The sequence below is a fragment of the Schistocerca gregaria genome, chromosome 6 (assembly GCF_023897955.1).
Source record: "Schistocerca gregaria isolate iqSchGreg1 chromosome 6, iqSchGreg1.2, whole genome shotgun sequence".
Classification (NCBI taxonomy): Eukaryota; Metazoa; Arthropoda; class Insecta; order Orthoptera; family Acrididae; genus Schistocerca; species Schistocerca gregaria.
This window is the reverse complement of record NC_064925.1, coordinates 546,273,605-546,287,664: the sequence shown is the minus strand read 5'-3', so window position 1 is coordinate 546,287,664 and position 14,060 is coordinate 546,273,605. Positions and strand designations below refer to the sequence as shown.

Genomic DNA, 14,060 nt, shown 5'->3' with positions numbered 1-14,060 from the left:
CATTTTAAACTTATGTACTTTCACCTAACTGAAGTACCTATTTCAGATTTGATCACTTAATGTCTTCCTCTACCATATAACACAGATTGTGAACGATGGCCTTCCTTTCTTCCCTCAAATCGCATTTACACACACTTTTCTACCTGCCAAAATGGGAGGCATGGAATGAGCCAATGATGTATCTTAGAGTAGACAAGACATCTGAGAGTACTTGGATAATTTTCGAGACATGTGTAGCATGAAACTTTATCTCTAAACAGAAGTATTCATTGAGGTCAAAATTCCTCTTAGACTAAGCTGTGAGTTAAAATGAAACTCATGTCCAGATCTTTTGATTTTGCAGCTAATTTTCAATATCCTAATATGTCTCATGGATGAACTATAAGCTTCAACTGGCAGTAGCTTCATATTCAACAGAAACCTTCCTCCACATTTTGTGAAGTAGCAGAAAAGATACGAAATGGAGATTTTTATACCCTAATGCTTGTCTACAAAATCAGACTTTCACTCTGTGGTAGGAGGTGAACTAAATGAATGTTGCTCGCACATTGAAACTGTTTGCTCAATTTGCCCAACTCCAATTCTCCAGTTGTGTTATTAATGGTTTAAAGCCCCAAAATTGACCAATAATAGGTAACCAAATGCACATTTGTCAATAAATACAGCCCAGTTAGATGATGAATATATTTTTCACAAAATTATTGGCTATGTAACCAAAGATGCAAAAACTTATTCTAAACTACGTACTTTCTTCCACGAATGCCATTCCTTCTATACTACGACCTTCCTTCCATGAATACCATTCTGTCAATGTATGCAGAAGAGCATCTCAAGTGTTTGATAAAATAGTAGAAGGGTACTGATGGTTCAAATCTGGATCAGTTAATGATGAGGCGATCCTCATCAAAGGAAAATATCTGGGTTTAATATGTCTTGGACACAGCTCAAATATTTCTCAAGGGTTCAAAAATACATCAACAGAAAGGGCTATTTTGTAAAATTTTCAAGATACTGATAATAGAAAACAAAAGGACACATACTTGTTATAACTCAACAAGAACTGACACACAGTACGCAGGCCTAACTAAGCAAATCTCAATAGTTCAGAAATTAAAACAGTAATCTCTTTTGTAACTGTAAGAGACTATATCATAGTGTTAGCCAGTATTTCCTTTTAACTACTTCTTTCTGCCCTGTTCCCTATCAGTACGTTTATTGTCACCTGATTTCCATCTTAAAAAAGGAAAAAAACTGAAAAGCTTATTTTTCAATCATCAGTTTTAAACAACATATCAATTTATTGGCTTGTACTTTTTGGGTACTTTCTGGTGACAATATCAGCTGGTTAAAATGTGTGGAAATCCTGGAATTGGACAGCAGACAGCAGCATGACAGCACCAAGAATGTACTGCACATAGAACTGAACCAACCAACATGGACCGAGCAATGTATCAAGTAGTTCTACTGACCAAAATCTAGTAAAAATTGATGCACATGTTTGTAAATAAGAGCATTAAAAATGCTGTAGTACAAATGACAGTACAAGTTTCTGTGTATTATATCTTTCATTCCAACACCAACACAAAATTGCTCTCACACATTATGTGCACTTACAACAATTCAAAAACAAAAATATTTCAGTCATGCAACCTCTCATTCAACTTACACTTTACACACTTTCTGTCCATTCAGTACATATGTAAATTGCATAAATTATATATATATGGAACAGTTAATAATGTTTTAGGTGGACATCACTCATGAATAATCTAAAATCTTTTACTATAGAACAATTGGTTCCACTTTTGAAATAATGGAATTCATGACTTGGAATTGTTTTCCTGCTTACTATTATGCAAATGATACACAGTTCAAAAACAGTTAAGAACGTATATGGTCTGCAATAAAAAATGATATCTTGTAGTATTTGGTCACTCATTTTTTTCCTGACAAACTGTAGCAGGATCCTGTCCTTAACTTCTAAAAGGGGCAGTCTAAAAGATTCCATTTCTTATTAAATTTAAAAACACACACACCTTATTACAACAGTTATGCTGTCCTTTATATTACATCCTAAAGTTCATCTTCAAACAAACAGAAAATTCATATTTGGAATCCAGTTACATAAACATTCACTCCTCACATTTCAGTTGAAGTCAACGGCATTACATTCAATGCTGTGCAATGTTTTTCTTCACAGGTGCATTTATAGGATACCAAAAGATAATATAAATGTCACTTTGTACTTTTTACGTTAAAAAGTACCTCTAAGTACCCACAGCATGATATGAGTTCAATGCTTCATTTAGTTTCTATTATGTTGAAAGTGTCACAGTACAGGTGGCCAACACATTTCACAATTAAGTACTTTGATCTTCAAGTTTGTGGCAGCAGGTACAGTTTTGCTATTCTTAATGATTTAATATCTGTTTTTTTATAACTAATTGCATTTAAATCAAATACAAAATTTTGAAGATGTTCACAAAAGCAGCCAAACAATAAGTGCAATTTAAAAAAGAGTAGGAATATGAAAACAATGCCAACAGCATTTTGTGGAACATCACAATGTTAAATTACAGCAGGCATATAACGGTCATGCAAATACTCAAGACAGCAATATACTTCAAATTCAAGAATTTACTGTTGCAATCAAAGAAATTAACTTTTTACACTTTTACACAAAGAGAGAGAGAGAGAGAGAGAGAGAGAGAGAGAGAGAGAGAGAGAGAGAGAGAGAGACAACAGCTCTTGAGCTAAAATTTTTAAAATGCTTAGTTGGCTTTAGAAACTTTTCACAGCCATGTTTGCTCTTACAAAATTATCTATGACAATAATATTGTACTTGACTACTACCACTATCCTATCAAATTCATGTGACTCAAAATGTATGTGTCGCCCTCATCTCTTCCTATCACATCTTTTGTTATATTTAACAATAAATACATTTTTTGTATGCTTCCAAGGAAGAAAATGTTCTGGTAGAACTTATTATTTGCAAAATTAAGCTGCCTGTCAGTATTTAAGTAGTATTTATGAAGTTGCAGTGATGAAATAATTTTTGGGACATCTCACAACTATTATTGAATCTTTCTGGTGCATTGTACTGAAAGATGTTGCACACTATATAATTTTGTGCACAGAATAAATAACAAAAATAACAAAATTCACAAAAAGCTCACATAAATCTTGTTTAACATTGCTATTTAATACTCCAATCCAGCAAATGCATGTGAAATATGCAAACATGCCAGAAATCCAGAGCAAATTCTAATATTCATTCTAAAATAATATCAAGGGAAACTGCAGTTTACAATATGAAACTGATGGACTGTCCATTTGATTTGAAGACATTAAAAATTCTTTGTCACAGTAAATCAAATGCTAGTTTACTACTTTGTTTTGGGAAGAATTTATGTGGCAAACACCATGACAACAGTAAAATCCATTTTTAAAAATATATACTCAACACAAACCAATTACAAAAGTTTTTTGAAGAATAATTACCACAAGTAACAATAAAAATTTGTAACACGTTTTACTGCCCTCCTACCGATATACTACTTGGCCCCTGAAGTTGTATTATATCACCACATTACGGAAAAAACCCAAGCACTAACATCAGTGACAGAAGAGTCCTTCATACTCATATGTAACTGCAGTTAGCTGCATATACGAAATTCAAACATGATGGTACTGCCATTTCTAGAAGTGAGAGGGGAAAAGGAGGTCACAACATGAACAGCAAACACAAAACAAAATTATTCACTTCAGTAAATAGTGTCACTGGAAAATAAACATATGTCAAAATGCACCCAGATTTAAACAGTATGACCAAACTTCATTGACAGAAAATAACTAAATAAAAATTACAAAAACTATGTTTGTCATAAAATGAATAATAAGGAGTGCAAGAGGTATAAAACATGTATAGAGGCAGAAGAGGAAGAAAACATGTATAGAAACTTCAAAAATAACAGATAGGCTAAGATCAAAATGAAGGAAAGAAAGACATCGACATGACAACTTTAATAGTTGGAAGAAGATTCCTTTACAATGGAGCTTCTTTTGAGATAAATTAAATAAGGGGATCAAATTCACTACCACAATAGGGCAGAAACAAAAATGATACACTGTTTTGACAGCTGAAAGTGCAGCCACTATTCTCATTACAACAGGACTTCAGAAATGGAAATATTTGTTGAATATACCATAATCACCAGAAAACTATGTAAAACATTTCCTACTTGCCACACAGCTGTAAATTACAGATATATGCATCGTTCACATAAACTTCCTGCAGTTTTAAAGGACATAAATGCCTGATCATCAGCAGCAAAATAAAAAATTAGAAGGATGATTGACTGAGTATACGGAACAGAGTATATTGGTGTAGTTCACCATCTCATACACAGTCTCCAGCATTCAAAGTTAAAGACAAACATAAATATTGAAATTACAGATTTTTCTCCATGTCCACTGACTGCTCAACCTGTCATGGAAATGTCATGTATCTACAAAGAAAAGGAATAATTTGTTATAGTACTGGTAGATTAACATAAGGACCATCAAGAATTAAATATTCCTTAAGTCAGTTGGGGAGAGGTCACATTTATGAGTAAAACAGAAAGTAAGGAAAACTTTGTCAGACAATGAATCATTTCATTACTTATACTCCAAAATACTCTGTATCAGAACAAAGTGATAAACTGTCTAGACTTGTAATGTATTTTTTTTTAAATAAATTGTATTAACTCCTCCCCCCTCCCCTTTCTCAGCATTGTTTTATGGAATATATTGTTTTAAATAATTTCAATTTAATGCTGCTCTCCGTGACACTTCTTAGACAAGGTATATAAATTCACATGTTTATTTCTGGATGCCATGCATTACATTTCAGTGCAAAATACCAAGCACAACTGTTTCCGGCATGACGTTTATCAAGCAAAATGTATGTAGCCAGTGGCAACACAAAGAGTGACTTACTTTTAAACTGCAAACTGTTACGCAACGAGACTGTTGCTATGAACAAAAAATGCCAAATTACTCAAGCAAAAAAGTTCATTTCCTACTCCCATGAGCACACTTACTCACCTGGTGAGCTGATTCTAATACAAAGTAATATGCAATAAATAGAGGTAATGTCACAATATGTGTAGGTGACAATACATAAATACTAATTTTAGTCAGCAAAGAAAATGTGCAAACACTGAAAACCAATTACTTAAAGCCAAAGCACATACACAGGAAATAACAGAGACAGGAATATGGGGTTTCATGACTCCTCAAGGAACACACTCCCACATTCCACTTAAAGATTCTTTGAGTGCTGTAGGTGAAAAGGAAAAGAAAAAGGAAAATGTCAGTAACTGGATAAAATGTCAAAATACTGACTAAACCTTCTCATCTCATCCATGTAATTTATAAGGACTTTCAGAACTCAGTGTAAGTTACCAAGAAAGATATTAAGAGATATTACTTAGAACTTTTTATAAATTATTATTATTATTATTATTATTATTAAATATTTAAAAGGGATCATAGCATATGTCCACCAGTGGATGTAACGGATTGGTTTTCATGCAGAACAATGTGTGATAAAATGTTACATAATCAGCACCTGCTAAATTCTGAATATATAGGATTACATACAATGGTAACAGTTTCATATTTACCAAAGCCACCGTGCCTTTCCAAAAGATGGAAGTAGAATGGAAAGAGTAATGATAATACTTTATAATTTAGTTGTTACATGCTTTATACCGACAGAAGATGTCAAAAATCTATCACATCTCATCACCCCAACTCCCTTATTTTGCCTTAATTTACAAGAAATATAGTGCTCACCATTTGCAACACTGCATAAAATCAGAAGATGCAACCATAACACCATCACCCAATACTTTATGAAGTTGACAGACACAAAAGTAAATAATAATAATATCTACTTCTGTGTGATTGTGCATCCATTCATCAACAACAATTGACACAAGATCTTTTTTATGCCACTGCAACTGAAACACTAACCCAAATTTAAAGGAAATAATCATTATCATGATTACAGAAACAGTACATGGGAGACAGTAGCCACAATAAAAAGGTATCAACATTTCTTTTTCTTAATTTGTGACATACAGTAGTGCAGGAGGCCTGAAACCATGATGTTAATTGAGTGCACTTGTATACTACTTCTAAATAGGTCACTAGAAATAAAAAGGGCACTTGCTGTCCAAAAAGACATACTGATTCATTTTGAGCGCAGTCCATCTTCAGAATGTCTGCTAAACAAAATACAAAATAATCAGCACAAGCATACCGTACAAAAGTCGTTAAGAATAACAATACTGAAGGTTTCACAAAACTAAAGTAATCATTCCAAACAAACTGCCTCCACACAAAGTACAGTCTCACACGCATATGTCCTCACCATCAGTGCTTAACTGATGAGGATCACTGTTACAAAATATGCCACCAGATGGCATGGTTTTAAGGCTACAATGGCATTACTAGCATACACAGACATAAATGAGCAACATGATAACAAAATATTGGAAACTTTAACAAGCATTGAAAGAACCAAAATTCATAAACCACAAAATCATCTTAACTACTCGATCAGTTATATACCCATCCCAAGCAAGTAGTGGGATAAAGGGAGGTGATACGGGACAGAAGAGTATGATTATTATTTATTTATTTATTTATTTATTTATTTATTTATTTTTAACCATGGAAAGCATCTTTAGCACATTAACTGGCACAAGCCCCATCGGTGTTGCAGCAGACTTGCCTGTAGTGCCCACCAGTGGCCACATGACAGTCAACGTGTTAAAGCAATCTGCAGGAATATTGATGAAGGAGTGATGCAATACTGCTAGGGAAAACTTCTGGGAAGAAATCCAGCTGTCACCTACAAACTACATAGCTGTTTTATAAACTAAGTGAAAACAGATTTTAAACAAAAAATTGATGAGCTTATAATTGAAGAAACTAAAAATAAAACATTTCTACAACTTTGGATGCTGGAGGAAGGAGTCTCTGCATAAAGGAAAAGTTCAATGGCAGCCATGCAGTAATTGCTTTAGTGACATAACTTATGATGACTGTTAGATACAATCAGCTGAAACATGAACTAGAGACTCTAAGACAGAAGGAAGAAACAGTCACAAAAATTAAGATAAAAGTGGAAGACATATGGAAGCAAAGGGCAATCACATCAGACAAAGTTTCAGGCTTCACTGACAATTCTTCAGCTGGGGCATCAGATATACTAATAGAAATCATAATTTCTGACTTGTGTCACCATATTTATAACTGGCTTCCTGTGTATACCTGTCTGAATCATGCTTAATGATTCTCATAATCATCCCATAGTTCAGTTTCTATCAAGTATTTAACAGTGGTTAATAATTGTGTGCTTTATTTTTATTTTATATCTATTTTATTTTGTGTTGTAAACTGATAGTTTCACTCTTATTTCTCTAAAATTTTCATATATTATTTTGTTATCAAATTGTTTGTTTATCTCTGTGGATGCAAGTAACATCACTGAACCCATACACCCACAATACCTGATGGCATGTTTTGTAATAGCAACACTCCATCATTACTGATGGTGAGGATGTATGCCTGCGATTCCAAATTTCGTATGAAGGCAACTTGTTTGGTATGATTACTTTATTTTGATTTTTTTTTTAAAACCTTAGCTATCATTACTGTTAATGACTTTTTTACATTATGCTTGTGCTTATGACTTTATATTTTATTTGGCAGACATTCTCAAAATGTGCTGTACCCAAAACGTGTCACTATAGTTTTCTGAACAGCAAGTGACCTATTCACTTCAAGTGATACGTTTAGCAGTGGTACAGAAGTGCTCTTAATTCTTGTTCTTAAACTTGGCCACTAGCTATTTTAATGCAAAGAAGGGAATGAGATGGTAACTGGTATTCTCCTTAGAAACACTCCCAGCATTTGTGCAAACTGGGTTTTGTATCAAGAGCATTGATACATAATTAATTCTGCTCCTAAATTTCTTTTGTAGGACTTCCGAAAAAAAATTCCACCATAATATTTCACAACTCCTCTTGAAGTGACAATTCAAAACTGCCAGAGCCTTGAAAAGCCAACAATTAAGCAGGAAATGAAACTGTTTTACATGTTGTCATTTAACCTGCACCTAAACAAAAAACAGGATTAGTAATGCCATACTTATCAGGACTGTAGACTATAGGTATACATCTTCAATCAATCTCAAAGATGAAATGAAAAGAAAGGAGTAACTGGGTTCATCAGGTATTTTTTAAGACTGGCACTGATCGCACAATCCAATATTTAGCAAAACAATGTAGCAATCGAAGTACTAATATAAGGAGAAATACTATTCAGAAGACACCAAAACACAATATTTAGAGAATAACTGCATCAATAAAATGGTTCCTCCATACCTACCTTGTTTCATATAATGGTGTACTTGAAAAGGTCACTCAAAGAGTCACACAGTTTAATGTATTTATACTGTTTCATGGATATCAATTAAAAGAGAGAGAAGGCTTTCATAAGTTAGATGTGGGAAGCACGTCAAGACATTCAGTTTTCCTCATAGTGGGCTTTAGTGTTAGACCAGTAGTAATAGTGATGCACTGTTTACTTCAGCACTATTTATGCCACCTTCCTATTTCAGTTTCCCCAAGATTCAAAAACTGTTAATACTTGAATACAGAGTGCGCTGACAAATACTGGAAAGTGGAAAAGTGAGTAGTTCTTGAACCAAAGTTAAATTTATTTTCAGAAATTGTTAATATTTATAAGATATGAGCTTCTATTAGAGTATTGGTCTGAAACAAGTAGCTAATTCAAATTTCCATGAATATCTATTTTAGGACTACTCACCTGATGATCAGAAATTAGAAGCCTAGTGCAAGTGGCTAATTATAAAAGATCAAAGTAAATTAGTTGTGAATACAAGAAATGCCTGACAGACTTTCTGCATCTCCAGCTCACTTAACAGCTGAAGGTTAATCAGGGACAAATGTTTGTAAAACGTAACACATACTTTTGAATCCAAATCTGGACTACAGTACATTCTGAAGTATGACAAATGTTCATCATATACATTTACATTTAATCCAAAGGTTATCATAATGAACCAGTAATAGAATAAGGCATTTATACGTGTCCCAGTGAAACTATACCAACGTTAATGAAATTCAAGAAACATGTTGAAGTAAAGGAAGACTATGCCAATGTAATAAGATCAGTTGACACAGAAATTTCATCAGATTCAGGGGGATTATTTGTTGAGTGACATGTATATGTCATTAAGAAAGAAAGAATGAACTACTTGGAAGACTGTGTAGAGTCACGGACTTGAAAGTCAAATTACTTCTAATTGTTTCTTAAATGTGTTTTGTTTTTGCTTTTTTGTTTTGTTTTTTCAAATTAAGATTCTTGTTACAGTGCAGTACTTCATAAAATAGTATTTAAAAATTGTAGGCTGCTTCTCAAAATTAAACAAAAAGATATTGAGATCAACTGCATTACTGGTTATGTACTTCGCAAGCAACACCCCATTTTTACCTGCATAAATGAGACATCAAAATCAAGTTGTATAAAAAACTATGTGTATAAAATAAGAAATAACACTGTGCTACTTGTATCATTAAGTTGCTGTCTTTATATTTTTTTTTGCTATCAAAAATTGTACTTCAAAGGCTGTTCTTCTTGTAATGTTGCAGAGTTATCTGCAAGTGGTTGAAGATTTTATAAATACACATTTATAGCACTTCACAAAACAGTCAAGTTTCATTCCATGAATACATTTTTGTACAACACACAAAAATATTAAATTAGGAACTGCAATTATTCCTGAAGTGTCCAATACATAGGTAAACAATATGTATTATTCCAGACAAAAGAAAGTTTCATACTTCATGTGTACAATACAATAAGAAAGACAGCTTTGTAAGCATTCTTCTGGAAGAAACCAATGTAGAAGTACTTGCCTCCAAAATATTCAGTGAAGGTAATATCTAATGCCTTACGTTTGTAATTTAAAATACATCAAAAAACATAGAAATTAGATAAGACTATTGTTTCCATTGAATGCACAGCATACATCAAAAAGACATCAAGTATTTCTCTTTCACTTTTTCACTTTAGAGCACCAGGAAGCAAACAACAACCAACAATGAACAAAAAGAAAAAATTAAAATTGGTTACTGCTGAAACAACAATATCACAGCAGCTGATGCCTCATCATCAATAATTTTATTTTGGGAAATGGAAATGTATGAACTGTCTGAATCATCCAAGACAGGGTAAAACAAATATTTTTTAAAAAAAATCAGTGATTACAAGCAGCTCAGCAGTCACACTATAACAACATTGCCACTCTCTTATTTGTTACACAAAATAATTGTGATAAGATCAGACACACTAATGTAGTTTTGACTTCCCATTTACAAACAGTTAAGGCTGCTACTACTACCATCATCAAACCAATGCTTGGGAACACTTTTCTGTATCACTGAATGTGTATACAGTAATGTGCTGTACCATGCACTGACAACATGTGGGAAGTAAAACTCACGTTACATAGAAATGAGATGCTACTGAAATATATCCAACAAATAAGTTTCCTAAATGCTTTTAAATTATGTTTCCAACAGACTGCATAATACTGAAACTGTTGTTAAAAGTATTTTTAATATGCAGCATGGCATTCCACTAACTGCAGCTCCTCAGAAACAAAAAATTGTTAGAACAAACAGCTCAAAATTAAATATACAATTTGAAGCTTGGAAACAATTCTTTCTTACCAGTACAATGAACCAACTTCAAAACGATATAATGATTTTGTAAAAGTGAGGTGCACTAACAGATGATAAAATCCATTCACTGTAGAGGTGCAAAACTTTACTTCTTCACAAATATGCTGGTCAAATAATGAATAGATAATCAAAAAGATAAAAAAAAATAGTTTCAGGAAGAGATATCACAAATTCTTTATGCATCTTGCAGATTATAATGGAGAGAAAAAAAAGCAGTAATTTAAACTAGTGCTGACTGTGAAAGCAATGCAAGATGTGACTGCAACGAAACTAAATTTATGGATTTCAAAAAGAGTTTCATCTTACTTTATTCACACACCTTGGCTTTTAGCACAAAACTGAAATATTTGTAACTATCTTTACATTTCATTTCATAAAATATTGAGCAAGCACTAATTTAAACTACATAAATAATGTACAATAATTTAAAATAAATTACAATTTTATGTAACAGGTATGAGAAAGCCTACTCTGTTGAGTATTCGTCCTGTGTAATTAAAACACAATTCATTTATAAATGAATAGCATGAAGAGCTTTTTTTTTACTGAATAAGACAACTACAACTATGTTATTTATTACATATGAAAATCTGAATATCTAAAATCAATGATCTTCAGATTATTCCAATGGTGTTGGAGATCGTGTTCAGAAAACCCTTATCCAATAATGAACACTACCAGAACTGAACACCAACATACCTCTTTCCTTGGAGGAGTCTATTTGCATTGCACAATTTCTCCAAACTAATCTATAATAAAGTAGTGTCAATATTACAATTTCTACATAGTCATGCACAGACTATGAACACCTTGAAATAGAAATTTATCTGAATACTTTATGTCCACATTAAAATTTATTTTAAATAATGTGTTGGCCACCTGTCAGAAAGAAACGACACTTCAACAAGAATGGCACACACAGCTTCAGGAGTGCCTCAGTGTCACACGAGCACTCTTACTTCGGCCTCGGCTCGCCTCGCCTCGCCGCGCCTCACCTCGCCTCACAGTGCGCACTATCACTGACTCACAGCTGGAGACTTCTTGTCCGAGTCCTGGCTGGACGGCGTGTTGCCCTGAGGTGGGACACCGGGTCCCCTGTCGGCCACAGGTCCGCCCACTCCAGGCCCACCTACTGGGCCTCCTCCCCCCCACGAATTAGGGCCCCCCGTCATAGGCGAGTCCGAGAAGCCGTGGTTGTCGTGGTCCAGGGAGTTGGCCGCATCGTACTGTGTGTTCTCCAACCGCGTTATGAGCCTCTCGTCCTCATCCCCGAACTCGCCACCCATCAGTGATGGTTCGCCAACAACCATTACGTCCTGAAATGAAATACAAACGCATCTCAGTTGTGAGAATAGGTGGTAACTGCAGAACAAAGTCATTCACATACTCTGTGTTTGTGACAGGCAACCACTTATTTTTCTTATGCACAACAATTTTTCCATGAACAAGATTCAGGTACAAGCAAAGTTCAACACTAGCAAAGGTGGAACGAGATCCAGACCATGGTACATACACAATACATTACATGCAAAAATGTGTGACACACCCTCGTATCATTCTCGACTCTTGCCTCACAATTAACAAAACCTACTTCATCAGGGAAAAAAAGCCACTTGTGAGATACCCAATATCACAGTTGATATGCATGTTTGCACAGTAACCACTACATTGGCACTTAAAACAAACAGTTACAAGATGGATTGTGTATGGTGGCAAAATACAATATCTGGTCCCACATTTTAACACCCACTATCTTGTGATGTGATTCAGTATGGATACTATTTGGATCATTGCCCCAACTTCAGCATCTCGGGCCTTTGTTAGTGAAAACCAGTCATACACCTGGCATGAATCTATCTTACTTCATCTGATACTGCCTAATACATTTTCTTCCACCAACTCCCTTCTCCACTAGATCCTGCCATTACCTTCCCGTTCTATTATGGTTAGTTACAAGTTTCCATTTTTGCCTCTTTTGCTACAGTTTCTATCTTCCTTGTATTCTTGTTCCTTTTTTATGCTTCCTGCCCTATTTGCTTCTACTTTCTTTTTTTCTGTCACTGATCCACTCTATCTCATTTATATTTCTAGTCCTACATTATATACCTTTCTTTCAGCTTCTTCATTTTACTATAATTTATTTAGTTATTGTTACGAGCTAGATTTAACCAGTTAGTCGTATGTTTAATTTTTATTCAGAGAAATTGTTGTCACTGGCTTCCTTAAATGATAAAAATTTGAATGGGGCACTTCTTTATCTGATATTGAGTGAAGCAGACATATTTATAATCACAGAGAATATTTTGCAAACAATAATCATAAACAAACATTTATAAAATGAAAATAACTATAAAAACGGCAGAGTTCAAAAAAGTCATCTCGCCTAAATTATTCACTATTCATTCATATCCTTTTGTGTTCATAACAGGGGGGTAGCAATTACCTAGTATTAGCCACACTACATATTTTTAGAAAAAAGTCAAGTTCCAATAAAAGTACGTTATAGCTTTTAGAATCATAACAAGTCAGTACAGGACGAATTACATAATAACGGAGGTACTCAGGGAACTCAAGTGGGAGTCTCTGGGGGAAAGCCAATGTTGTTCTTATGAAACGTTGTTGGTTAAACTTATAGAACTGGCATTTGATGAACAACTGAAAAATTCTGCAGTATCCATCTCATTTAGAAACAACAAGAATAAGATGAGAGAGATTAGAACATATATGGAGAGACACATACTGCTATTTTTTACAGAAGTTCGAAATATGGCACGTACTTCAATGCACAATGCTTTTAAAAATTTCCACAACAAAATTCTGTCTCGAAATCTGGCAGAAATTCCAAAGAGATTCTGGTCATACATAAAGCACACCAGTGCCAAGACACAATCAAAACCTTCACTACGCAATAACAACGGTGAAGTCACTGATGACAGTGCCACAAAAGCAGAGTTACTAAACACGGTTTTCCGAAACTCCTTCACCAAAGGAGATGAAGTAAATATTCCTGAATTCCAGTTAAGATCAACTGCCAAGATGAGAAACATAAAAGTAGATATCCTCGGAGTAATGAAGCAGCTTAAATCACATAATAAAGGCAAGGCCACCAGTCCAGATTGTATACCAGTTAGGTTCCTCGCAGAGTATGCTGATAAAATAGCTCCATATTTAGCAATTATATACAACCATTCGCTCACAGAAAGATCCATACCTAAAGACTGGAAAATTGCT

At 34.1% G+C, this 14,060-nt stretch overlaps 1 protein-coding gene across 18 annotated transcripts in view; it reads right to left on the bottom strand.

Annotated features, from left to right (window-relative positions):
- Nucleotides 1–741: 741 nt before the first annotated feature.
- The window catches only part of LOC126277961 (LIM domain-binding protein 2), a 743,737-nt gene continuing 730,418 nt past the window's right edge, over nucleotides 742–14,060 (bottom strand). For all 18 annotated transcript variants that reach the window (XM_049977583.1, XM_049977586.1, XM_049977585.1 and 15 more), the window contains one exon: nucleotides 742–12,145. In XM_049977583.1, coding sequence (XP_049833540.1) covers nucleotides 11,846–12,145 — 300 coding nt within the window. In that variant the 3' untranslated portion in view covers nucleotides 742–11,845. The remainder of the gene's footprint in view (nucleotides 12,146–14,060) is intronic.